Source organism: Lissotriton helveticus, chromosome 8 (genome assembly GCF_964261635.1).
Source record: "Lissotriton helveticus chromosome 8, aLisHel1.1, whole genome shotgun sequence".
Lineage (NCBI taxonomy): Eukaryota > Metazoa > Chordata > Amphibia > Caudata > Salamandridae > Lissotriton > Lissotriton helveticus.
Window position 1 is genome coordinate 10,088,358 of NC_136069.1, and position 25,803 is coordinate 10,114,160.

General features: G+C 47.4%; 1 protein-coding gene across 1 annotated transcript in view; it reads left to right on the forward strand.

Annotated features, from left to right (window-relative positions):
* PLA1A (phospholipase A1 member A) overlaps nucleotides 1-19,591 on the forward strand; it is a 172,175-nt gene extending 152,584 nt beyond the window's left edge. Inside the window, exons 11-12 of the mRNA XM_078656363.1 lie at nucleotides 9,424-9,603; nucleotides 17,332-19,591. Of these exons, the coding sequence (XP_078512489.1) occupies nucleotides 9,424-9,603; nucleotides 17,332-17,416 (265 nt within the window). The 3' untranslated portion in view covers nucleotides 17,417-19,591. The remainder of the gene's footprint in view (nucleotides 1-9,423; nucleotides 9,604-17,331) is intronic.
* The last annotated feature ends 6,212 nt before the right edge of the window (nucleotides 19,592-25,803 follow it).

A 25,803-nucleotide genomic window follows, 5' to 3' on the forward strand; every position in this document is an offset into this window, starting at 1 on the left:
AAATCTTTAACCTTACTGATAGACAAATCGGTATGGCTCAGAAGGGTGCTGATTATACAATCTTGAGCATTGAAAAACTAGAAAGATTACCGTTGACAATGTCAGAACGACCTGTCAGTGAATGGATAATCCACGGAATCATAAATATTCCAATCTCAACCTTCAGGTTTCAATACTGCCAAAAATATATACAGGCTGGCATGTACGAGAAATTGGGAAAGGGGTACCTTAAAACAACATGGAACCTGCCCTATTCACATGCATGTGTCAGTAACAAAGGACAGAAAGTGTTTCTTAGTGGCAACAATTGTGCTATGTCACTAAGCGGCACGCTTCTGTGTAACGGTATTAGTTTGCACGGAGCCTGTGAAGGGAATTTATACAACCTTTCATGTCACCAGCAAGGCGCACCTGCAACTGAAATAGAACCATTCTTTCAAAGACTCTATAATGGGAGTTACATTCTTATTGTAGACCGCAGATGCTGTAGTCTTATGCCCGGGACTCCTTATCTCGTCACTACGACGGCGAAGGTCAAGTGCTGTGGACGTTCTTTGTTTCCCAGCTCCTTTCCAGACAGGGAGGCAAGGGCATGGCCCAGTCTGAAAATTACTTCTATTCGAATAGACACTTTAAGCAGAATGAAAACAGTGCTTCTTCAGACGCCTACAAGGCTCACGTCATCTAAAGAAACGTATGATCTACAAGTCGCAAGGACGACTGCAGAGATACATACATTATTATCAACTAATTCCCCCGTACATTTCGCGGAAATCCTGAGCGAAATCTTAAATATTTCTGATACCACAGGGGTCTCAAAGGTATTTAAGACAGTATTTTCGATGGCATTAACACCATTCAAAGCCATACTGGGTATTTTTCCAGACTTCGTCCATTCGATTTTTGGCGGACTTCCCCTGATCCTAGGACTAATTGCAGGAATCCTATTCCTAGTCCTTATTTTTCGTTATGGCAACCCATGTCACAGATCAAACTCTCGCGACAATGGAAGATACGATCCTAGCCATTGGATACCGGGACCGGATATCAAAAATCCTGGGACTATCCCGGCTTAGAGACCTAAACATGACTTGGTTTCTATCATTTCGACCAATGTGGCAAAGGTGTGTTTTACCTGTACTAAGGTGTCTGCTATGCGGAGAAGAATGCCTGTTAGACACCTGTCTGACGCTACAATCGGATGCGCCGGTGGATGCAGATACACTGTTGGTTCCTACCAAGGTTCACGCACTGTGCTGCCCTCAAAGGCTGCCAATTCTGATGACGGCATTCCTGGAATCTTCACCACTGCGATTGAAGAGTAGTGAAGTTCAAGATGAAAGCAGCATCGAACAGGTACGACCTTCTGTCAGCAATGCAAATCAGAATGTCAATGGAGACAATCATGCGCATGAATGCATGGTTACCCCTATTTCCGACTTAGAGGAACTTTCCCATGAAGCTGTTGACAGTTTTTTCGAAAGCCTGAATGATATGATGTTCTCTCCGGAACAGAAATAGAGACTTTTGAGTAAACTCGCACACGGCGTTCCCTGAATTCGGCCTTCAACTTTAAAAATAAAGTCACATGAACAATTACAATCCAGTTCACGGACAGCAACTTTTTTCAGCAAGCCCCTAAAATATTTTTCTATATATTTTTTCCCGGGACACTGATTTTCTGCTTAAAGTAAGAGACTATTCCTAGAGAACTAAGATTTCTATTTTAGATACTTTATAGACTTTAGCTGCCCGCTGGTATGTTCGCAATAGATTTTATGTGATGAAATGGTTTCGACTTTTTTCTGTATAGCCATATTAAGAGCCATTTCATGTGTATTTCTCATATACCAACAAGCAATAATGCATAACAATGCGTGTTTACTTTTGCATTTAATTCATAGCTTAAGTGCATACAATATATATGACTGCAATTTTTCAGTATATTTGAAAATTTCGAAATGCATTTATGTATTTTGGGGTGGTAAGGTATACACTATACTCTATAGTATGTTGTACTATGTTATACTATGCATAGATTAGTAGATATGACCATAGTTAGCGTGGAGTGGGTGTCGTGTATTTCTATAGGTTCTGAATCGATCCCCCTATTCCTGACCCTATTCTGGTTAAGCTACCTAGCTAGTTAACTAACAGTCAGCCCATGAGGCAAGAAATCCCCCATGATGCAGATACCGTTATCTGACGCAGTCACACTACGGCACAGGAACGTGTTATCTGATTAGGTCATAACGCTTGAGATCTAATTAGACAAGCGATATTCCTCCAGCCCCTGATAAGGCATACGACGTTCTCATAACAAATCAAACCTATGACAACCTGGATAATCCGTGTGGCCATTGTTTTGATTTCACAGAGAACTTTAGTAAAGAATGTGCTAACGAGCAAGTCGTATGACATCTTTATTGACGTACCTATGTCCATCCTTACGTCAATCCCGGCACCTTTAAGGTATAAATATTGCCGACCTTGCCCTATGCAAACACACGCGTGGTGACAAGACGGAGCAGCCATACTTGCCGAAGCCGAGAGCAGAAGCAGACCCCGCAGGCAGCAGCCCCGCCTTCCTGACGCGCTGAGAGACGCGCTGCTATCTCAAGCCGAGAGACCCAGCACCGGCGCTTCTGGGCAGCCCTCGCAGGCAGCCTGGAATATCGAGAGCAGAGAAAGAGATACCATTCCTCATTCATCCTAAATTCCAGGTACAGAACTGAATAACCCCTCCTAGAGAATTCTTTAGTTATTTACTTGGCAAAAACAAACTTAAACTAAACTGTAACTTTCTATTCCCGCCCACGCATTAGACTTAGGTCAGGTACACGGGGTAGGCGTATTTAGAAACACCAGTTGAGTACGTTTAGTCAAATGTATATGTGTATGTAAATATATTTTAATCATTTTAAACATCATATGGCTCAGAAACCATATCAATGTTTTTACAGTATTATTTTATACTATTGCTTCTAATGTATGCACTTTACTTAACTATAAGTATTGCAATAATATCGATCCATTTCTCTTGTACGAGAAAAGAGACTGATCAATAAATAACATCTTTTATTGAACACGCCCGTCTCTTCCTTTTCTCTACATTCTGATGAGACTAAGAATGCACGTACTGACTGAGTAAAATAATTGCCTTGTGCTCACACGACTCTCGAGATTGACTCTTGATTAGGGGAGAGCAAAGTTGTCATGTTCTATGGTTGTCAGAAACTAAATCCCTTCTTGTCTAATCAGGGGAGTTAATCCTTCCTTGAACATTCGAGAAAGTTTCTAGCGAACTCTGAGCTTAGCTGGCAAACCCAAAAATTAAGTCTAGTATCGACAGTAGTAGACCTAGTTAACGTCTGGCCTAGGCCTTTACTGCTGTAGGCACTATTCCAATGCGCAGAGCCTATTGGGAAAATAGGAGCTACACTACAGTCCCTGCGGGTGATCTTGAAGCCATCCGGGATGGCTATGGCAGCGTCGGGTGCCGATGAGGTGTTCATCCAGGTCTCTGTCAGGAAAGCGAAGTCCAGACCAGGCTGAGTCAAGCAAGTCCCAGAGTTCGACGGCATGCCTGTGGATGGAGCGGGTGTTGAGCATTATGCATCTGAGGTGGTTGTTGCCTGCCTTGATGGGGGGTGCTGGTGTATGCTGGCTAGTGAAGCTGCAGTTTTGGCAAGTGAATGGTCCGTGGGTGTGCTTCAGGGTGGCCTGGAAGCAGGCGGTGGATTGGCCGGCGTTGAGTGCGTGGAGGAGTTTGGCATCGTACTGGTGTCTGGCGTCATGGTGCTCGTGGGGGCCAGGAATCCTGGTGCTGGTCACGGTCCAGTTGCGGATGGGCACAGAGGGGCTTGCCTTCGGCGTGACCATGCAGTGGTCGCCATTAAGTAGGAGAGGGGGCGGGACTAGAGGTATGGAGGCGGGGTCGGGGACTGTGTCGGGGGGAAGGGCCGTGGCAGGAAGACAAACGCGAGCGAAAAGGGAGCTGAAGGAACAATAATACAGAATACAGAAATAAAATGATCTTGGCTCCAGCCTCTTTCACCTCGTGGCAGTCAACAGTGGCGGCCGGCATTTTGGCAGTCGGCCACGCTCGCCTTGCACCTCTGCCATCACTGGGCATACTTCATGCCGGATGGCTCAGCAGCAGGTTCTTCGATGTGGGGTGGGCTCCCGCCCCCTCACCTTCACCCCGGGGCTCTTCACACGCCCAGTGGGCACTCCGGTTATTTTCACCTACTGCAGGGGGTGCCCTCGACACGGGCAGCACACATTCCCCCTTTAACCCCCTAACGAGGCGGCTGTACAGGGGGATTGAGCCCGCTGGCCGCCAATGTAATGGTGCAGGGCCTTAGGCCCTCGTGCACGCTAATGACTGGACACAGACACAGGTAGATACATGGCAGAACTGGCCCAGGGCACGTGCGCCCGGACCCTTTCATTGGCAGGTTCACATGTCCAGTGACGTCTGTGCTGGATGGGTGTGGGGTGGGGTGTGAGCCAGCCCTCGGGGAGTGGCTGGTGCTAAAACAACTAGAACAGTGACCAGCAGATCACTACACTAATGATGACACACACACGTGGTGGTGGTGTGCTGGAACTAGCCCAGGGCACGTGCTCCAGGCCCCTTTTTATTTGCAGGGTCACCTGACCGGTGACGCCTGTGATGGGTGGGTGTAAGGGGTGGGGTACAAACAGGGAGAACACTAGAACGTGTCCAGCAGGATACTACAAGCACTTCTGAGCCTTAGCACTTCTTGTACTCAGCACTTACCCCAGTACTTCCTGCACCACAGCATTTATGTACCTCAGCACTTCATGTACCTCAGCACTTCGGTACCTCAGCACTTTGGTACCTCAGCACTTTGGTACCTCAGCACTTCCTGTACCTCAGCACTTCCTGTACCTCAGCACTTCCTGTACCTCAGCACTTCCTGTACCTCAGCACTTCCTGTACCTCATTACTTCACTTCATATACCTCAGCACTTCCTGTACCTCAGCACTTCCTGTACCTCAGCACTTTGGTACCTCAGCACTTTGGTACCTCAGCACTTCCTGTACCTCAGCACTTCCTGTACCTCAGCACTTCCTGTACCTCAGCACTTCCTGTACCTCATTACTTCAGTTCATATACCTCAGCACTTCCTGTACCTCAGCACTTCCTGTACCTCAGCACTTCGGTACCTCAGCACTTCGGTACCTCAGCACTTCGGTACCTCAGCACTTCCTGTACCTCAGCACTTCCTGTACCTCATTACTTCACTTCATATACCTCAGCACTTCCTGTACCTCATTAGTTCACTTCATATACCTCAGCACTTCCTGTACCTCAGCACTTCAGTACCTCAGCTCTTCGGTACCTCAGCACTTCCTGTACCTCAGCACTTCCTGTACCTCATTACTTCACTTCATATACCTCAGCACTTCTTGTACCTCAGCACTTCTTGTACCTCAGCACTTCCTGTACCTCAGCACTTCCTGTACCTCAGCACTTCCTGTAAACACTTCCTGTACATTAACACTTCCTGTACATTAACACTTCCTGTACCTCAATACTTCTGTGCATTAGCACATCTTATACCTCAACACTTTCTGTACCTCATAACTTTTGTGCCTTATCACTTCCTGTACCTTACCACTTCCTGTACTATTAAGGAGACAAATAAAAGGAAAGGTGATTTTTAATGGCTGAGCCGTTACCCCCAACCATGCGATCAGCGCGTGCTCTCTTAGAGGGTGGTCGCCTGCAGCTGCAGAATTGCCGTCAAAAACATGGCCTCTCAGTTTGTGACGCAACAAGTGTGAGGCTTTTCGGCCTTCAGGGGGGTAAGAGAAGTGCTGGAAAAATGCCAATACAATACAGTTGTAATTTGTATTTAATTCCCCAAAAGTGGTGATGGAACGGCGCACACCACATATCGTACATCCGGATGGTGCTTCGCTGCCTTTTATCCGCTAGGTGGCGCCAGCGTCCAACCTGAGCAATAGTGAAAGAGAAAAGAAAAGTGTGAAACAGCGACCTCGAGCACCAAGGGGCCTCGAAGCAGCCAAGGTGAGGTCAGGAGCACGGCCGAGGAGAGGAAATAATGCCCTGTCCCTTGCTGGCCTCTCCGCCAGCGTCCACTGCTAAGAGAGTGTGGTGTCCTGGCCATAATTGGGGACACAGGACACTCTGGTTACTGTTGGTGGCGGGAACTCCCTTGCCACGCCCAGCTCCCTGGGCCTTTTATTGCTTTATCTGCGTGACCACGCTTACGCCTGGACTCAACCAAACGACCCCTGCGTTCAAGGGGTGGACCCTGTAAACACAGTGGGAGGGGGCGGGTGCTCCAGTGGTACACCCCACTGGTAGCAACACTACAGAGAGTACTTGCAGCACCGTCACGCCTAACCGAGAGTTAAGCATTTTATTTATTTTATTTTATTTTTATTTAATGCAGTTTTATATAGTGCAGGCTTTACCCCAAAAAACGGAGATTAAACCAGCACCCTATTTACAAGAGGGTGCTGACATGCATAATCGCATGTTAGCACCCATTTTCCCAATGCCTCCCTTTGCATCTCTAATGAGATGCAAAGTGGGCTTCACTGGGCGTACCCCGGATGGACAACCTTGCTAATATCGATGATGTTTACATCGCAATATTTACAAGGCAGCCCACGTGATTTTAGCACACATTAGACTTTGGCGAAAATGGCCATTTTCGCCAAAATCTAACGTCTGCTAAAATTCTGACTTAGCCATCCCCAACATAGGGGGTGGATTATGCTGATACGACCTTGTGGATCTTATCGGCAAGGTTATCGCCGTTTTGCAGGGAACATCGCTGGAAAACCAGCGATATTCCCTGCAAAAGGGCGATAACCTCGCTATCTCTGGAATTTTTATCGCCCTGGAATAATGCATTGTTAATAACGCGCTACCAGGGCAGTAAATTCCATAGATAGCCTGCAATAATAAAATTATCGCTAAGCACGGCCAGCGATTATTATCGCTGGCCGGTGTTAATATGCCCCCAAGTACATTATATAAGGAGAATTACACACTAACAAGTAACAAATACAATCAGGCTAATTAAAAAAGGAAAGATAAAGTAAGAGGTGCAAGACATAGGTTAATACAGGCAGAGGAGACATATTTACAGCGATGCCTTCAAATGAATGCCAAGCAGTCTTGAGGGACATGAGAGAAAGTTGAATTAATCCTGGAAGTGTCCTATGAAGAGAAGAGATTTAAGGTCTGGTTAGAGGCGGTGGTTTGGTGGAGTGTAGATTGAGCCATTTGTCAAGTATGACACCTAGGGATTTAACGCTGTCCACAACGATGGGTTTGTTGTTCATTTTATTTGATTTTTAGCACACAGTACAGCTCGGTAACATTTACACACTTCCCAAAAAACCAGGAATTTCTAGATTTAATCTCAGGACACAGATCTTTCCCCTAAAGGAGGCCGACCTTCAGATGAATAAGGCCTGGGTCGTTGTTATGGATGGAACACCGCTACAGTCTATTGGGACATACACCTCAGAATGGTTTACACAGCGCGCAGCCGGAGACCTGATGTTAAAAGGAAAGAAGGCCGAGGAAAATAAATGCATTGCTCAGGATCACACTGTGTAGTCCAGAGTGGAAGCCGGGATTGATCCGCTGTTTCCTTTCACGCTGTGGGACTCGGCCTCTTGGTTGTATGACATTTCAACACGGGCTTTTATCCCGCGTGCCATTACGACGCTGTTTTTACAACGCAAGTCGTTTGTGCTGTAAGCACTGGATAGTGGAATTGTTTCATTTTCTATTCCAACTCCAGCCCACGTTACAGTAGGGAAGGTGTTGGAATAGAAAATTAAACTATTCTTTTCCAACAGCGCCCTCCAGCGCAAGTCGTTGAAACGACTTGCGTTGTAAAAGCAGTGTGGTAATGGCAGCGCGTGGTAATGCCCGCGTTGTGATGGCTGCTCACCTTGTACATTAGTGCTCTGATAAATAAAAGCACAGGATAAGGACAGGCGGGCACTATCGTCTGATGTTGGTACCCACTGCCTGCATCCCCTCCCCTAACAAGTGAAGGGATTCAGTGAAGGCCACTACATGCATGAACACAGCAGAGCTCTGCGCGGACCCCCGGGTTTCACATGACACACATGAAGTGCAGAGCCCAGCTGCTGACATACATTCACACCCAGCTCACACAGTGCAGGCCCTTCGCACTTTTCATGACCCCCTGGGTTGGAAGAAACATCAGACGAGCCGGACAACATGACCCTGCGGAGTGCAGTGAAAACTGGTCAGACAGAGGCATTAGCAGAACATTTATCTCAGCACTTTCACTGCACTTTGAAGGGTTTGTACTGATTATGCTAAATTGACTCCCTAAATTCAGCACAGATGGTCTTTTATTTGCCTGCTGGAATTGGTTGAGGGGAACTCCCTACCTGTTGAAACAAGACTCACCAAATCAACTTTTGCATTCAAAAGGAAGTGAAGGCTCTACTAATGAACACTTCGCTAAACTAGTAGCCTCTCTCCCTCACCGCCCGGCCTGTTTTAGCGTAAAGTGTGGCTCAGTGGTTAGAGCGGCAGACCCTGATGCAGAGGTCAAGCCCGGGACCAGGGTTCAATTCCCGCCTCGGCGGGTTTTGGGCTCAAAATTCCCCGGACCTGATAATTCTCGCCTCGGTGTCTATTCCAATCATGGAGTCCCACTCTGCAACTCTGGGCAATAGCTTGCTTAATCTCCACAAGGGCCCCCACAACGCTAAGGATGCCTACCTTGGGGGTGCCCAGGAGCGGACACTTCACCGGGAGAGCCAGGATGGGTTCCACAGCGTTATTCGTACAAGTGCCTTGAGACCCTTGCGGGTGAGTAGTGCGCTATACAAGTATAAATTTACAATTTACATTTACCAACTGCCCTATGCTACAGCCCTGTATCGCCTGCTACTGTGTTATTGGTATTCCCAATGTAACTTGTCGTAACTACTACCTGACCTCTGTCACGGCTCACTTTCACCCGTATCCTGTCAATGTTGCTCCTGATGTATATTGACTAATTGCCTTATCGACCTGTATCCGCCTCAACCCCCATGTGAAGCGCTTTGATACCCGCTTGGGTCGTGTTCCCGCTATACAAAACTTTAAAATAAATAAATAAATACATTCTCTTTAAAGATTGGCTAGTTTGAAGATGCAAGAGGTGGGACTACAGGCAGGATGAAAAGGTCATAATGTCAGGCAGCTAAGAGGCTGACACCCACTGACACTGATACAAGTCTTACATGGCCATTACCTTAGCCCATGCCCCCCCCTCCTGTGTGCAGGGTGTCTCTTTCTGTTGTTGGGGGGTCACAGCCAGGGGGTCCTGTGTTGGCCTTCCATCATCATCGCCTGTTTGTCTTCTTTGTCTTTCCAGCCCTAAAGACAGCCCCCGTGGCCGAGGCGTGATCCCCCACGAAGAGCCGCTGTGCCAGATCCGCACCGTGTTCCTCACCTTGGTGGTGAGGAGTCAGCTCCTCAGTCTCTGGAGCAACAAGAGCAGCAAAGAAGTCATCGAGGCCGCGTTCTGCACCGAGCAGCTGCCTGCCAAGCCCAGGTGAGTGGAGGCCTCTGTCCAGCATCAACATTTATTTATTTTGAAAGTTTTATAGAGCGCAAACAAGATCCTGGCGGATATCAGAGCGCTATACAAACAATAAATGTTACTTTTACAGTAAATAAGAGCAAATCCAAACACATGTACAAAGCAAATTATAAAAAAGAAAAACAGCAATAGTAAAATGTAACATCAAAAAAATGTCTTGTGGTTGGGAGCGCGTGTGCATCTCATAACAGGGTTTCAGTAGCCCATGCTCATGTGAATTTGGCCATGAGGATGGATTTTACTTCCTTTTTAAAAGAGGTAGTGGACGGGTTAAGTCTGGTTTCTGGGGGTAGGGCATTCCAGATTCTAGGCGCCATCCCAGAGAAGGATCTGTTATACGTTTTTTTTCTTATGGAATTTTTGTGGTTTCAGTAGTAATTTTTCTCCATTCCTTGTGGATCTGGACCCACCCGAAATCGTCAATTTCTGTGACAGGTAGCTGGGTGTCTTGTGATGCATGGCTCTGTGTGTCATGCATGCAATTTTCAGCTGAATTCTCACCTCCAGGGGTAGCCAGTTCAGGGATTGAAGGTCCAGGGAGATGTGGGAGCTGCGTTTAGACCCAGTTATGAGTCTTGCTGCGGCATTGATTGAAGCTCTTAGTCGTGCAGTTGACACTTTGGGTAGGCCACAGAGCGAGACACATCCGTATTCCACTCTGGGTATAACCAGCGCCTGTACAGCTTGCTTGAAGTCATTGTGAGGTAGGAAAGGTTTCAGTTTCCTCAGTGTGTTTATCTGGAAGTTGGCTCCCTTGGTAGCAGTACTGATATGTTTTTGCATGTTGAGATTACTGTCTAAAGATATTCCTAGTGATTTCGCTGAGTCAACGATGGTAGGTTGAACGTTGAACGCCGTAATATGTTTGATCCAATCTTGCATTTTGGGGATTTGGGCTGGAGGAGCTATTAGAAGGTATTCAGTCTTTAGGGCATTCAGTTTGAGGTGATTTTCTGCCAACCACGTTTGGGTGTTCCTAAGCGCTGTATTGAGTAGTTTGACATCCTCTAGGGTGTGGATCTTGAGGTATAGTTGTGTGTCGTCTACATACATGTGATATTGCACGTTTGAGGTTTGTAAAATTTCGGTGAGAGGTTCTAGGAAGAGATTTAACAGTGTTGAGGATAGTGCGGATCCTTGCGGGACACCTAAAGATACTGGGACAGGCTTGGACAGGGTGTTATTGACGTTGAATTGTTGGGTCCGATTTTGGAGAAATGATGTGAACCAGCTTAGTACTGCCCCAGAAAAACCCATTCTGTATTTCAGGAGGTCTAACAGGTTCTCATGCTTGACCTTATCAAAGGCCGAGGAGAGGTCAAGTAGGATGAGTAAACAGGATCTATTTTGATCGAGTGTTTGCAGTGCATCGCCAATGTGTGTCATGGCTGATTCTGTGCTATGGCCTGCACGGAAACCTGATTGGTGTTTGTTAAGAAGGTCAAAGTGATCGATATGCTTCGTTAGCTGTAGATGCACACATTTTTCCAGCAGCTTGGCTAAGGTAGGGATATTGGAGATAGGGCGATAGTTGTTTAGGTCCGTGGAGTGGAGGCCTCTGTCCAGCGGTGAACGACCAAAATATAGAATCCAAAATATAGACAGGACAGAATATCGAATCACCAAAATATAGTTAGTCAGAATATCTTAATTGGGGTAGGAAATATCGATTTCCATAATATCGAATTTAAAATATCAATTTCCATAATATCGATTTTTTTTTTTTTGTGTGCGTTATGTATGGTAGTATAATTATTAATTGGTAATTAATGTTTAATAATTAATACTTAATTTTCTTATTGGTAATTAATTGTTTTAATTGGTAATTATTTTTAATTAAATTTTTATTGGTATTGATAATTAATTTAATCTTATGTTAATATTAAATCATTACTTTCCCTACTGTTGCACTCTCTGGAGTGGGAATAGTAATTTTTACCCCTACGCTATCCAACGCTTTCTTTTCTGTTGCACTCACTGGAGTGGGAATAGTAATTTTCACCCTCCCGCTATCCAACACTTTCCCTACTATTGCACTCTCTGGGAACAAATTCTCAACTTTTTTTTACACTACATTTATTATTATTACATTTTAAGTTTTTTACATTATTTTAAGTAAGTTTTATTTAATTGTTTTTAATATTTAATTTTAATACATGTAAAAAATGCGATATTTTAGTTAACTATATTTTATATTTTGTATTCGATATTTTAGTACTTACCTGTTTGTAGATAGGGATTCTATATTCTGTACGTCGATATTTTGGAGTCGATCTTTTGGGCATTCTATATTATGTCCCCCAATATTAAGTCACTGAACCCTGTCCAGTGTCAGCATGGAGGAGACAGGGTCTACATCCATCACTGCCCACCAGGGACAAGTGAGTGGAGGCCCTCAGTCCAGCATCAGCATGGAGGAGACAGTAGGGTCTACACCGTGGCACTGCCCCCAATCCCAGGTGAGTGGAGGCCTCTGTCCAATGATAGCAGGGTCTGCACCCATCACTGACACCAAACCCAGGGGAGTGGAGACCCTCAGTGCGGCATCAGCATGGAGTAGACCGGGTCTGTATTCATCACTGCCCACCAAACACATGGGAGTGGAGACCCTCAGACCAACATCAATAGCAGGTTCTGCACCAAGCAGAAGACCTCTAAGCCACAGTCAGTGAACAATTTAAAACTAATAATGACTAGGGAGGGGGGGTCTATTCTGAGCAGCCGAACCCCAACCCCAGGTGAGTGAAAATCCTCAGTTGACCATTAAAACAGAGGGAAGCCGGGTCTGAGCTGCAGTCTGCCTAGGCTCCATGAGTGAGCACCTTCAGTCCAGCAGTGATTTGGGAGAAGGGAAAGGTCATCACAGCTGATGTCCACCAAGGACCGGTGAGTAAACAGCTTCAATCCACAGTGACTTGAGAGGTGAGGCGGCGTTTCCACTGAGCAGCAACCCAGCACAGGGGATGTGCGACAATTACTTCATTGTATATGGCGGCAAACCAAACGCTGCAATCCCTACTCTATGGTCCATATAGGTCTAAGATCCATCTGGCAGTGCCACTAACTCTGTGTGGCTGACATAAGAACTAAGGGGTCGATTAGGATGGTGGACGGACTTCGTCCGTCCGCCATCCTGTTGTGGCAAGGGACCGTCCGCCATAATGGCAGAGGTCCCGTGCGTCGTATTAGGATGCACCCACCACAGTGGCGGGTGCATCCCGCATTTTCACCATTGCGGCGGGCGGTGCTGAAAGCACCGCCCGTCGCAATGCTAAAAATGCATGTTGTGCGTTTCTAAGCACAACATGACAGGCACCACGCGGTGCCTGCCATGTTGTACTTGGAAACGCAAGGGGGTACCATAGGTACCCCCAAGTGCACCCCCCCTTCACCCTGGGGGCCCCAACGGGCCCCCAAAGCAAAGACCGTCTGCCTTTCCATGGCGGCATTGCCGCCACGGAAAGGCATTCCCCAAAGCCCATCCTAATATGGCTGCCGTTGTCTGGAAGACACCGCCAGCCATATGAACCCTTTTCCGCCCCGGTCGCAAGGCGACCGCGGTGGAAAAGTGGCGGACGGTGTTTTCGTCCACCGCGGAACAATGGCGGGGGAAAATAGGTGGCGGACGGATCGCCACCGCCTGCATGGCGGTGGCGATCCATCCGCCATCCTAATCATCCCTTAAGTTCCAGTTAGTGAAGATCCTCAGCATAGAAACCTCAGTAACATCCGGTCTGTAACACCCAAGGCCAAGGAAAGAGGGGGCGGGGAGATGACAGGCCATTCGGGAAGTCTGTGCCTATCATAGAACAGATGAAGGCAAGTTTAGCGAGGCACTACGATCAAAGGCGAGCTCCCCCCCCCCACACCTCCAAAAGGGCAAGCAAGTGAATGCAGATCCAGCAGGAAGAAAGAGTAACTGTTTGCAGCATTTCAAAGGCACCACTATAGAGGAGTTGTTTGCATTGGTGGTATATCCCACCGAGAGCCACAGACAGGTGGCGTGGCAAAGATCGCAGGCCAGACTCACACATGGACCGAGTATCCAGGAGGTGGCGGCTCACCTCCGACAGAGGTGCTAATGTTGAGGGTGATGGGCGCAGCATTGTGTGGCTGTGGAGGAGATGAGGAAGATGGACAGTGGAGATCTCACCCACTGGCAGGTGGCAGTGCAGGAGCAGTAAAGAAGAAAGGTGGGCAGTGAAGATGCAACCCACTGGCAGGTGACCGTGCAGGAGCCGGACCAGTATACGCAGGGGTGTCCGGTCCAGAAGGAAGCAATGGTTGGCATTTGCCATAGGGGGGGTGCCACACACTTCCACTGGGAGAAGTGGATCCACGTCACCAGACCACACCACGTCACCGCTGGGCTAGCGAAGGACAGGAACTGCAGCTCTTCCACAGCCTCAAAGATATTGACTTCGATTCAACATTTTCTTTCTTTCTTTGCCTTAAAGCCGCACAAAGGTTTGCATCCTACCACTCGGGCTGCCGTCTGTCGTGCTAGATTTCTCTGGTGATTGTGGGGCTGAGATCTTACGTATCTCTCTGTCCAGCTGGGAGAGAACGCATTCGCACTCTAGACTGGCCCACAATAGCGCAATCAGCATCTTGCCTGGTCAGTCACACACCTCTACTAGGTGCTTCGCAGCACTCGCTTGCACTTTATCTCCTGGTGCTCCCAGGGTCGGCTCCTCCTTTATGGCGGAGGAGCGTCGTCCCACCACTCAAGATTCACAGCTCCAATGCTGTCTGTGTGTAACTTGAGGCGCTTCAAAAAAGTAACATAACTTTCTCAGACCTAATGCAGCGGGCGTAGGCCCTCAGAGGCAGCAAGAACCCCAACATTGTACCTTGAAGGTGCGCTGCAGCAGAGGCGTCCACCGTTGGCTCACAGGGGCCGAATCCTTGCCAGATTTCCAGGATGACAGCTGTGTATGTAAACAATTCCCATTTGTTTTCAATGCATGCACTGTGTTCCTTATGAGCTAGCATACACCTGGTCCCCGTGAATGAAGATTGGGCACCCTTGTGCCAGACAAATGAGGCTCCTCCACCCCCAGCTTCCACTCTGACACTTTGGTTGCCCCCGATAGTCATTCGGTGTGGCTGCAGCTCCTTCTGGGACTTGGACTGGTGGGAGATTTAACTTACATTGCTGAGATAAACTAGAAATACAGGGGATGACACTGCAGTATTTTCATTTAGGACATATGTATGGTACAAGGTGTGTGATTGGCTGAGCTCTTGTCTTAATCATTATAGTTGCAACGGGGATGGTGTGGCTGGGATGTTGTCGTGAGACCTGGTGGCTGAGATGTTGTCGTGAGACCTGGTGGCTGAGATGTTGTCGTGAGACCTGGTGGCTGAGATGTTGTCGTGAGACCTGGTGGCTGAGATGTTGTCGTGAGACCTGGTGGCTGAGATGTTGTCGTGAGTCCTGGTGGCTGAGATGTTGTCGTGAGACCTGGTGGCTGAGATGTTGTCGTGAGACCTGGTGGCTGAGATGTTGTCGTGAGACCTGGTGGCTGAGATGTTGTCGTGAGACCTGGTGGCTGAGATGTTGTCGTGAGACCTGGTGGCTGAGATGTTGTCGTGAGACCTGGTGGCTGAGATGTTGTCGTGAGACCTGGTGGCTGAGATGTTGTCGTGAGACCTGGTGGCTGAGATGTTGTCGTGAGACCTGGTGGCTGAGATGTTGTCGTGAGACCTGGTGGCTGAGATGTTGTCGTGAGACCTGGTGGCTGAGATGTTGTCGTGAGACCTGGTGGCTGAGATGTTGTCGTGAGACCTGGTGGCTGAGATGTTGTCATGAGACCTGGTGGCTGAGATGTTGTCGTGAGACCTGGTGGCTGAGATGTTGTTGAGACCTGGTGGCTGAGATGTTGTCGTGAGACCTGGTGGCTGAGATGTTGTCGTGAGACCTGGTGGCTGAGATGTTGTCGTGAGACCTGGTGGCTGAGATGTTGTCGTGAGACCTGGTGGCTGAGATGTTGTCGTGAGACCTGGTGGCTGAGATGGTGTCGTGAGACCTGGTGGCTGAGATGTTGTTGTGAGACCTGGTGGCTGAGATGTTGTCGTGAGACCTGGTGGCTGAGATGTTGCCTTGAGACCTGGTGGCTGAGATGGTGAGATGAGTCCTGGTGGCTGGGATGTTGTCGTGAGACCTGGTGGCTGAGATGTTGTCGTGAGACCTGGTGGCTGAGATGTTGTCGTGAGACCTGGTGGCTGAGATGTTGTCGTGAGACCTGGTGGCTGAGATGTTGTCGTGAGACCTGGTGGCTGAGATGTTGTCTTGAGACCTGGTGGCTGAGATGGTGAGATGAGTCCTGGTGGCTGGGATGTTGTCGTGAGACCTGGTGGCTGGGATGTTGTCGTGAGACCTGGTGGCTGAGATGTTGTCGTGAGACCTGGTGGCTGAGATGTTGTCGTGAGACCTGGTGGCTGAGATGTTGTCGTGAGACCTGGTGGCTGAGATGTTGTCGTGAGACCTGGTGGCTGAGATGACGTCGTGAGTCCTGGTGGCTGAGATGTTGTCGTGAGACCTGGTGGCTGAGATGTTGTCGTGAGACCTGGTGGCTGAGATGTTGTCGTGAGACCTGGTGGCTGAGATGTTGTCGTGAGACCTGGTGGCTGAGATGGTGTCGTGAGACCTGGTGGCTGAGATGTTGTCGTGAGACCTGGTGGCTGAGATGGTGTCGTGAGACCTGGTGGCTGAGATGTTGTCGTGAGACCTGGTGGCTGAGATGTTGTCATGAGACCTGGTGGCTGAGATGGTGAGAGGAGTCCTGGTGGCTGAGATGTTGTCATGAGACCTGGTGGCTGAGATGATGTCATGAGACCTGGTGGCTGAGATGTTGTCATGAGACCTGGTGGTTGAGATGTTGTCGTGAGACCTGGTGGCTGAGATGTTGTCGTGAGACCTGGTGGCTGAGATGTTGTCGTGAGACCTGGTGGCTGAGATGTTGTCGTGAGACCTGGTGGCTGAGATGTTGTCGTGAGACCTGGTGGCTGAGATGTTGTCGTGAGACCTGGTGGCTGAGATGTTGTCGTGAGACCTGGTGGCTGAGATGTTGTTGTGAGACCTGGTGGCTGAGATGTTGTCTTGAGACCTAGTGGCTGAGATGGTGAGATGAGTCCTGGTGGCTGAGATGTTGTTGTGAGACCTGGTGGCTGAGATGGTGTCATGAGACCTGGTGGCTGAGATGTTGTCGTGAGTCCTGGTGGCTGAGATGTTGTCGTGAGACCTGGTGGCTGAGATGTTGTCGTGAGACCTGGTGGCTGAGATGTTGTCGTGAGACCTGGTGGCTGAGATGTTGTCGTGAGACCTGGTGGTTGAGATGTTGTCGTGAGACCTGGTGGCTGAGATGTTGTCGTGAGACCTGGTGGCTGAGATATTGTCGTGAGACCTGGTGGCTGAGATGTTGTCGTGAGACCTGGTGGCTGAGATGGTGTCGTGAGACCTGGTGGCTGAGATGTTGTCGTGAGACCTGGTGGCTGAGATGTTGTCGTGAGACCTGGTGGCTGAGATGGTGTCGTGAGACCTGGTGGCTGAGATGTTGTCGTGAGACCTGGTGGCTGAGATGTTGTCGTGAGTCCTGGTGGCTGAGATGGTGGCATGAAACCTAGGTTAGGTCAACACGTGTAATCCTTCTACAACTCTCTCTTCTTCTCTTGTAGTGGGAGGATGTTCTGCTTGTCCCAGAACTTGACCATGACCGAAAACATCCCTGTGATGCGGGGCCTTGACGCGACGTGCGCATAATGTGGACGCGCTTCCGGAGGCCACGCACGTCTGAGGACCTCAAGAGACCAGGCTTCAGATGCCACGGAGGACTTCTTCAGAGTGACCGTCTCACCACGTGTATCGCTTTAAATCTTTCTGTGACCAGCTCGGCCAGCTCCCCTTTTTGGTTGGAATCTTCCACTGTTGAATGAGGGGTGCCCCAGAAAATGCCCTGGTGTGACAATTATACCCATGAAACATGTATGTTCTCTGCAGAAGATGTCAACATCATTCTCTGTTGGCAAAGTTCCCAGAGTTTGCCACAAATAGGTTATTCTATGGTTGAGAACTTGTCAGGTAAAGGTTGATGCACAAAGGGGTGAGGCAATTATACCAAGATCCCTGTTCTACCCTATTCATCCTAAAACAGACGGATGTAGAGCTCTACGAGACGACCTTATTGTACATCAGCTCATGACCCACCGGTTCTGTCCATCGAGATCTGAAGTCATGACCCATAGTTGGCACAGACACCACAACAACTTGATCATTCATCGAATTAGCTACCATGGCACCGTCTTGTCCACACACATAATAACTCTTGCCTGGTGCATCGGCTGCGGTACTACCGACATGGAGAAGCGGCACTACGCGGTGTTAAAAGGTGGGCGTGGATGCTTGGCTTCCCGGGGTTAGCCAGGTGTGGCCAGCCCTCGCTTACTTTAAGTAGAGTTCTGTCTCATTCACCACACCGCCACTGCTGCCTTCTCTGTGGTAGTTTAGACCGGGGTCATTTACACAGATAGAGCTTTTCTTGTAAATGGATATCAAGTAAAGATCCTCAAGTTTGCCAAAATATCCCCATATTTTCTCATAAAAGTCGATCAATTTATGGTCTGCCGCCATTCCGAGTCTTGAGTTGAAATCATTCCGCCTGTTGGCTCGTTCCGGGTCAGCGTTCTCTGGTCCGAAGATCATCTCGGAAGGATCCACCGTTCAAGAGCCGTGGGTTGGACCGTCAAGGTATCAAGGATCTTGGGAGATGGGGGGGGGGCCTTTTGATTGCAAAGAGGAGGCTTTATCAGACTCTGGCGACTCAGATCCTGACAGCAGTTGGAGCACTCTCATCCCTCCTCCATGAGTGTCGCACTCTTTGAGGGACACACTCAGGGGTGTAGATTCACAGCCTCCGGTATCATGCCTTGCACTGAGCGTTGTTTTCCCTGAGGACTGTGTGTTGAATGAATAGTGTATTGTTCAGTTAATTAAAACTTACAATCAATCAGTCAGAGGGAATTGTAAGCGTGCTACTCACCGGTGAGGGCCTCAAGGCGCTGGGGGGGAGGGTTGGCGGATCTGTTTAGCCGAAGAGCCAGGTCTGGAGGGTCTTCCGGAAGGTGTTCAGGGAGGGGGCACGTCTGATGTCTGCCGGTAGCTCGTTCCAGGTCTTGGCTGCAATGTGAGAGAAGGATCTTCCGCCTGCTCCGGCTCTGTGGATGCGCGGGGTTTCGGCCAGTGCGAGGTTGGAAGATCGGAGGTTTCTTTTGGGTATGAGCAGAAGGTTGTGACTATCACTTGCAGAACAAAGTGGCACCTTGAAGACAGTTGAGCTGAATGAGGGGATATATTCTTGTAAAGGTTTTCAGATGTTTCTTACTGAAAGAGAAGATTCAGGGCTGCACCATCAAAGGTTTAATATCGACCTGCATGTATATCCCCTCCAGAAGTTCGACTATCGCTATATCATCAAGACACGTCGATGTGGAGTTGAGAACAGTATAACTAGACTGACCTATATATGCGCACTGTGAAGTGTACCGGCAGCCAGTACTATGGAGCCCATGTACGTGCAGTCAATATTCTTATGATCAATAATGTGAACTACCTCCAAACAGGAACGCCTTAAGAAAAAGAGAAAATCAAGTGCTTTTATCGCAGGGAGGAGTCATTAACATCTGAAAGTTATTTTAAAATTGTGCATCTTCCTAACATAGAAATCCCAAATGTTGGCTCCGATCCATAACCGACAGCCAATGGAATTGCTTCAACGAGATGCAATTGTTGAAATAATCTGTTTGGTTCTGGTCACATTTTATTTGTTGATGACAGAGATACCAGTTTTACTGAAATTTTTATTTATTTAGAAAATTGAAAAGTGCCTGATTTAAATCGTATTAAAATTGTAGTTATTAAATTCAATGTTTTAATCTGTAACATTGTGCATTTCATTGATATTTTTATTATACATTATTGTGGAAGCATACATAAGGATATTTTGTAGTTATAATCTTAAATTCACAGATCTTTTGGCATTTCAAAAGTGTGGACTTTTCAAATACAATCAAACCGTAGAATGTCAGAGACAGGAGCGCATTCTGTGTAAATTCAGACTGAGCAAGGGTACTGCATGAAGGGTAAGAGACTGTCAGGCACTGCATGAAGGGTAAGAGACTGCCAGGGACTGCATGAAGGGTAAGAGACTGCCAGAAGGGTAAGAGACTGTCGGGCACTACATGAAGGGTAAGAGACTGTCAGGTACTCCATGAAGGGTAAGAGACTGCCAGGCACTCCAAGAAGGGTAAGAGACTGCCAGGGACTGCATGAAGGGTAAGAGGCTTTCAGGCACTCCATGAAGGGTAAGAGACTGTCGGGCACTACATGAAGGGTAAGAGATTATCATGCACTGCATGAAGGGTAAGAGACTGTCAGGCACTGCATGAAGGGTAAGAGACTGCCAGGAACTGCATGAAGGGTAAGAGACTGCCAGGGACTGCATGAAGGGTAAGAGACTGCCAGGGACTACATGAAGGGTGAGAAACTGTCAGGTTCTCCATGAAGGGTAAGAGACTGCCAGGGACTGCATGAAGGGTAAGAGACTGTCAGGGACTGCATGAAGGGTAAGAGACTGCCAGGGACTGCATGAAGGGTAAGAGACTGTCAGGCACTGCATGAAGGGTAAGAGACTGCCAGGGACTTCATGAAGGGTAAGAGACTGTCAGGCACTGCATGAAGGGTAAGAGACTGCCAGGGACTGCATGAAGGGTAAGAGACTGCCAGAAGGGTAAGAGACTGTCGGGCACTACATGAAGGGTAAGAGACTGTCAGGTACTCCATGAAGGGTAAGAGACTGCCAGGGACTGCATGAAGGGTAAGAGGCTTTCAGGCACTCCATGAAGGGTAAGAGACTGTCGGGCACAACATGAAGGGTAAGAGACTGTCGGTCACTACATGAAGGTAAGAGACTGTCGGGCACTACATGAAGGGTAAGAGATTATCATGCACTGCATGAAGGGTAAGAGACTGTCAGGCACTGCATGAAGGGTAAGAGACTGTCAGGCACTGCATGAAGGGTAAGAGACTGTCAGGCACTGCATGAAGGGTAAGAGACTGCCAGGGACTGCATGAAGGGTGAGAGACTGTCAGGCACTGCATGAAGGGTAAGAGACTGCCAGGGACTGCATGAAGGGTAAGAGACTGTCAGGCACTGCAAGAAGGGTAAGAGACTGCCAGGGACTGCATGAAGGGTAAGAGACTGTCAGGCACTGCATGAAGGGTAAGAGACTGTCAGGCACTGCATGAAGGGTAAGAGACTGTCAGGCACTGCATGAAGGGTAAGAGACTGCCAGGGACTGCATGAAGGGTAAGAGACTGTCAGGCACTGCATGAAGGGTAAGAGACTGCCAGGGACTGCATGAAGGGTAAGAGACTGCCAGAAGGGTAAGAGACTGTCGGGCACTACATGAAGGGTAAGAGACTGTCAGGTACTGCATGAAGGGTAAGAGACTGCCAGGGACTGCATGAAGGGTGAGAGACTGTCAGGCACTGCATGAAGGGTAAGAGACTGTCGGGCACTGCATGAAGGGTAAGAGACTGTCAGGCACTGGATGAAGGGTAAGAGACTGCCAGGGACTGCATGAAGGGTAAGAGACTGTCAGGCACTGCATGAAGGGTAAGAGACTGTCAGGCACTGCATGAAGGGTAAGAGACTGTCAGATACTGCATGAAGGGTAAGAGACTGCCAGGGACTGCCTGAAGGGTAAGAGACTGTCAGGCACTCCATGAAGGGTAAGAGACTGTCAGGAACTGCATGAAGGGTAAGAGACTGCCAGGGACTGCATGAAGGGTAAGAGACTGCCAGGGACTGCATGAAGGGTAAGAGACTGTCAGGCACTCCATGAAGGGTAAGAGACTGCCAGGGACTGCATGAAGGGTAAGAGACTGCCAGAAGGGTAAGAGACTGTCGGGCACTACATGAAGGGTAAGAGACTGTCAGGTACTCCATGAAGGGTAAGAGACTGCCAGGCACTCCAAGAAGGGTAAGAGACTGCCAGGGACTGCATGAAGGGTAAGAGGCTTTCAGGCACTCCATGAAGGGTAAGAGACTGTCGGTCACTACATGAAGGTAAGAGACTGTCGGGCACTACATGAAGGGTAAGAGATTATCATGCACTGCATGAAGGGTAAGAGACTGTCAGGCACTGCATGAAGGGTAAGAGACTGCCAGGAACTGCATGAAGGGTAAGAGACTGCCAGGAACTGCATGAAGGGTAAGAGACTGCCAGGGTCTGCATGAAGGGGAAGAGACTGTCAGGGACTGCATGAAGGGTAAGAGACTGCCAGGGACTGCATGAAGGGTAAGAGACTGCCAGGGACTGCATGAAGGGTAAGAGACTGTCAGGCACTGCATGAAGGGTAAGAGACTGCCAGGGACTGCATGAAGGGTAAGAGACTGTCAGGCACTGCATGAAGGGTAAGAGACTGCCAGGGACTGCATGAAGGGTAAGAGACTGCCAGAAGGGTAAGAGACTGTCGGGCACTACATGAAGAGTAAGAGACTGTCGGGCACTACATGAAGGGTGAGAGACTGTCAGGCACTGCATGAAGGGTAAGAGACTGTCGGGCACTGCATGAAGGGTAAGAGACTGCCAGGGACTGCATGAAGGGTAAGAGACTGTCGGGCACTACATGAAGGGTAAGAGACTGTCGGGCACTACATGAAGGTAAGAGACTGTCACGCACTCCATGAAGGGTAAGAGACTGTCGGGCACTACATGAAGGGTAAGAGATTATCATGCACTGCATGAAAGGTAAGAGACTGCCAGACACTGCCTGAAGGGTAAGAGGCTGTCAGGCACTGCATGAAGGGTAGGAGACTGTCAGGCACTCCATGAAGGGTAAGAGACTGTCAGGCACTGCACGAAGGGTAAGAGACTGTCAGATACTGCATGATGGGTGAGAGACTGTCAGGCACTGCATGAAGGGTAAGAGACTGCCAGGCAATACATGAAGGGTAAGAGACTGTCAGGTACTCCATGAAGGGTAAGCGACTGTCAGATACTACATGAGCGGTAAGAGACTGTCATGTACTCCATGAAGGGTAAGAGACTGTTAGATACTGCATAAAGGGTGAGCAACTTTCAGGCACTGCATGATGGGTAAGAGAGTGTCGGGTACTGCATGAAGGGTAAGAGACTGTCAGATACTGCATAAAGGGTGAGCGACTTTCAGGCACTGCATGATGGGTAAGAGACTGTCGGGTACTGCATGAAGGGTAAGATACTGTCAGGTACTCCATAAAGGGTAGGAGACTGCCAGGCACTCCATGAAGGGTAAGAGACTGTCAGATACTGCATGAAGGGTAAGAGACTGTCAGATACTGCATGAAGGGTAAGAGACAGTCAGGCACTGCATGAAGGGTAAGAGACAGTCAGGCACTGCATGAAGGGTAAGAGACTGTCAGATACTGCATGAAGGGTAAGAGACAGTCAGGCACTGCATGAAGGGTAAGAGACAGTCAGGCACTGCATGAAGGGTAAGAGACTGTAAGGCACTCCATGAAGGGTAAGAGACTATCAGGCAATTAACGAAGGGTAAGAGACTGCCAGGCACTACATGAAGGGTATGAGACTGTCAGGTACTCCATGAAGTTCAAGAGACTGTTGGCTACTCCATGAAGGGTAAGAGACTGCCAGGCACTCCATGAAGTGTAAGAGACTGTTGGGTACTCCATGAAGGGTAAGAGACTGCCAGGCACTACATGAAGGGTAAGAGACTGCCAGGCACTCCATGGAGGGTAAGAGACTGTCAGATACTGCATGAAAGGTAAGAGACTGCCAGGTACTCCGTGAAGGGTAAGAGACTGTCAGATACTGCATGAAAGGTAAGAGACTGCCAGGCACTCCATGAAGGGTAAGAAACTGCCAGGCACTCCATGAAGGGTAAGAGACTGTTGGGTACTCCATGAAGGGTAAGAGACTGCCAGGCACTCCATGAAGGGTAAGAGACTGGCAGGCACTCCATGAAGGGTAAGAGACTGTCACCACAATTTCCCAACACCCTGCAAGGGGAGCTTGGAAACACTGGAGCTGGATTTCTCAGCAAGAGAAAAGACAGCGTCTCTCTCAGTGCGTCTGCTGGAGGGTCGGCTTCCTTCGGCACTTGCTTCGGCGAGCTGTGTCGGGCAAGTAGATAGTCGAACTGCTCCAGACCACCGTGTGTTTGCTAGGGCAAGTGTGGGCATATTTATACCTTGAAGGTGCCGAGTTTGACGTAAAGTTGGACATAATAATGTCATCAAAGACTCGCAGTTCTTTGAAAACTCCATGATTTCTTGGACAAATCAATATTCAAGCAATGGGGAAGTCCCTGACTGCTGAAGGCGAGTTTTCCAAGAAATCGTTGTGGATTTTCGGAACTAGTGGAAGTAGCCATGCCGTATTTGGACTGCATGGGCTATGTCTAAATATGGTTATGATTTCTATGCCTATATAAGGGAAAGTTGATTTATACCTATACAAGGGCATGGATCTGGAAAATTATACAGGTTCCTAAAATGCTATACAACAGTACCACTCCCAAAGACTGTGCAGACGGGGCTCAGCTCTGAGTGTATATGAATAAACAATTATTGGTGTATATTCTCCACTGTTCCTTCATCTCTTCATTTGGTTTGAAAGGATGAGAGGTGGTCTACTAGTGACCCGAGTGACCTCAAGCGGGTCACTTCCTTCAATGGAGGTCAATCTGGTTGCAACAATTTTAGCATAGAGATTACAATCTTGATTTATTAAGGAAATTGGCAATAATTCGATACTATGGTCACATCTTTGTTAGGTTTTTGTATAACTATAATCAAAGCTTCGGTAAAAGAACCAGAAGTGGAGCCTGAAGCCCCAAAAAAAGTAAAAAGTTGAAATCAATGAGGAACGAGTTGCGAGGCAAATTCTTTATCAAATTCTGCCGGAATTTCATTTGGACCTGGAATTTACCCTGTTTAAGGGATTTAATAGCCAATTCAATTTCTTCCAAAGTAATTGGTGAATCTAATTTATCTGCGGTTGACTGTGAAACTTTAGGTAATCCACATTTATGTAAAAAATTATCAATCGGTGAAGGGTCTTCTAAATTAGGTTTATTATATAAGAGTCAAAATTTAAAAAATTCATTAACAATATCCATTTGGATAATGCAATCTTTTCTTTGGAACCATGAATTGAAGTTACTTGAGTTTTTTTTTAATGTAAATAATTTTCCAAGAGCCTTCCAGCTCTATTAGCATTAAAACAAAACTTGGCTTTAGTATTACAAAGTTGAATACCAGCTCTTTTACTTAATATTGAGTTAAACTCATAACGCACCTTTTGCAATTTTTTTTTAAATTGAGAATCATTAGATGTTATGAAAAGTCTTTCAAATTTAGCAATTTGTTTATCCAATTATTTAATTTTAGAATTGAATAATTTGTTTTCATGATCCTTTAGAGAGATGGATGTCCCTCTAACATAAGCCTTAAAAGCATCCCATCGAGTTATCAAGTTATCATGGATGTAGAGCCTTCTTGGTTAAAATTTAAATAATCTTGAAGTGCTGATTTGATTTTTAATTAATTATATTCATTAAGAACAGTATGTGAATTCATACGCCATCTGGATTGAGTTTGAGAATTTGGATTAAGTTGTAGAACCATAGAAATAAGAGCATGATCAGAAATATCAATATTATAGATATGTGGTGTAATAACTGTGTGAATTAATTGGCGAGAAATAAATAATCTAATCTTGAGTAAGTTTTATGAGGGTTAGAAAAAAAAGTAAACATTTTTTTTTATTTTTTTTTTATAAATTTTTTTTTTATAAATTTTTTATTGTTAGCAGGCTGACGAAGAGAGCAACAACCAAAAAGCAAATCCAGGAAAAAGTAATAATTGTACATAAAACACAATACATATATATAGTGATTATCATATAGAGCGTATACAAAATCAAATCGATACTGTAATCGGAAAACAGGGGAAAGAAAAGAAAAAGCAAAGGAGAGAAAAAAGAGGCAAAAAGAAGATAAAGGCAGAGACAATGAAGAAAGGAGAAATTTCTTATTAACAATCTCAGAGCACCATAATAATTATCAAATAACATAATCTTTCATAA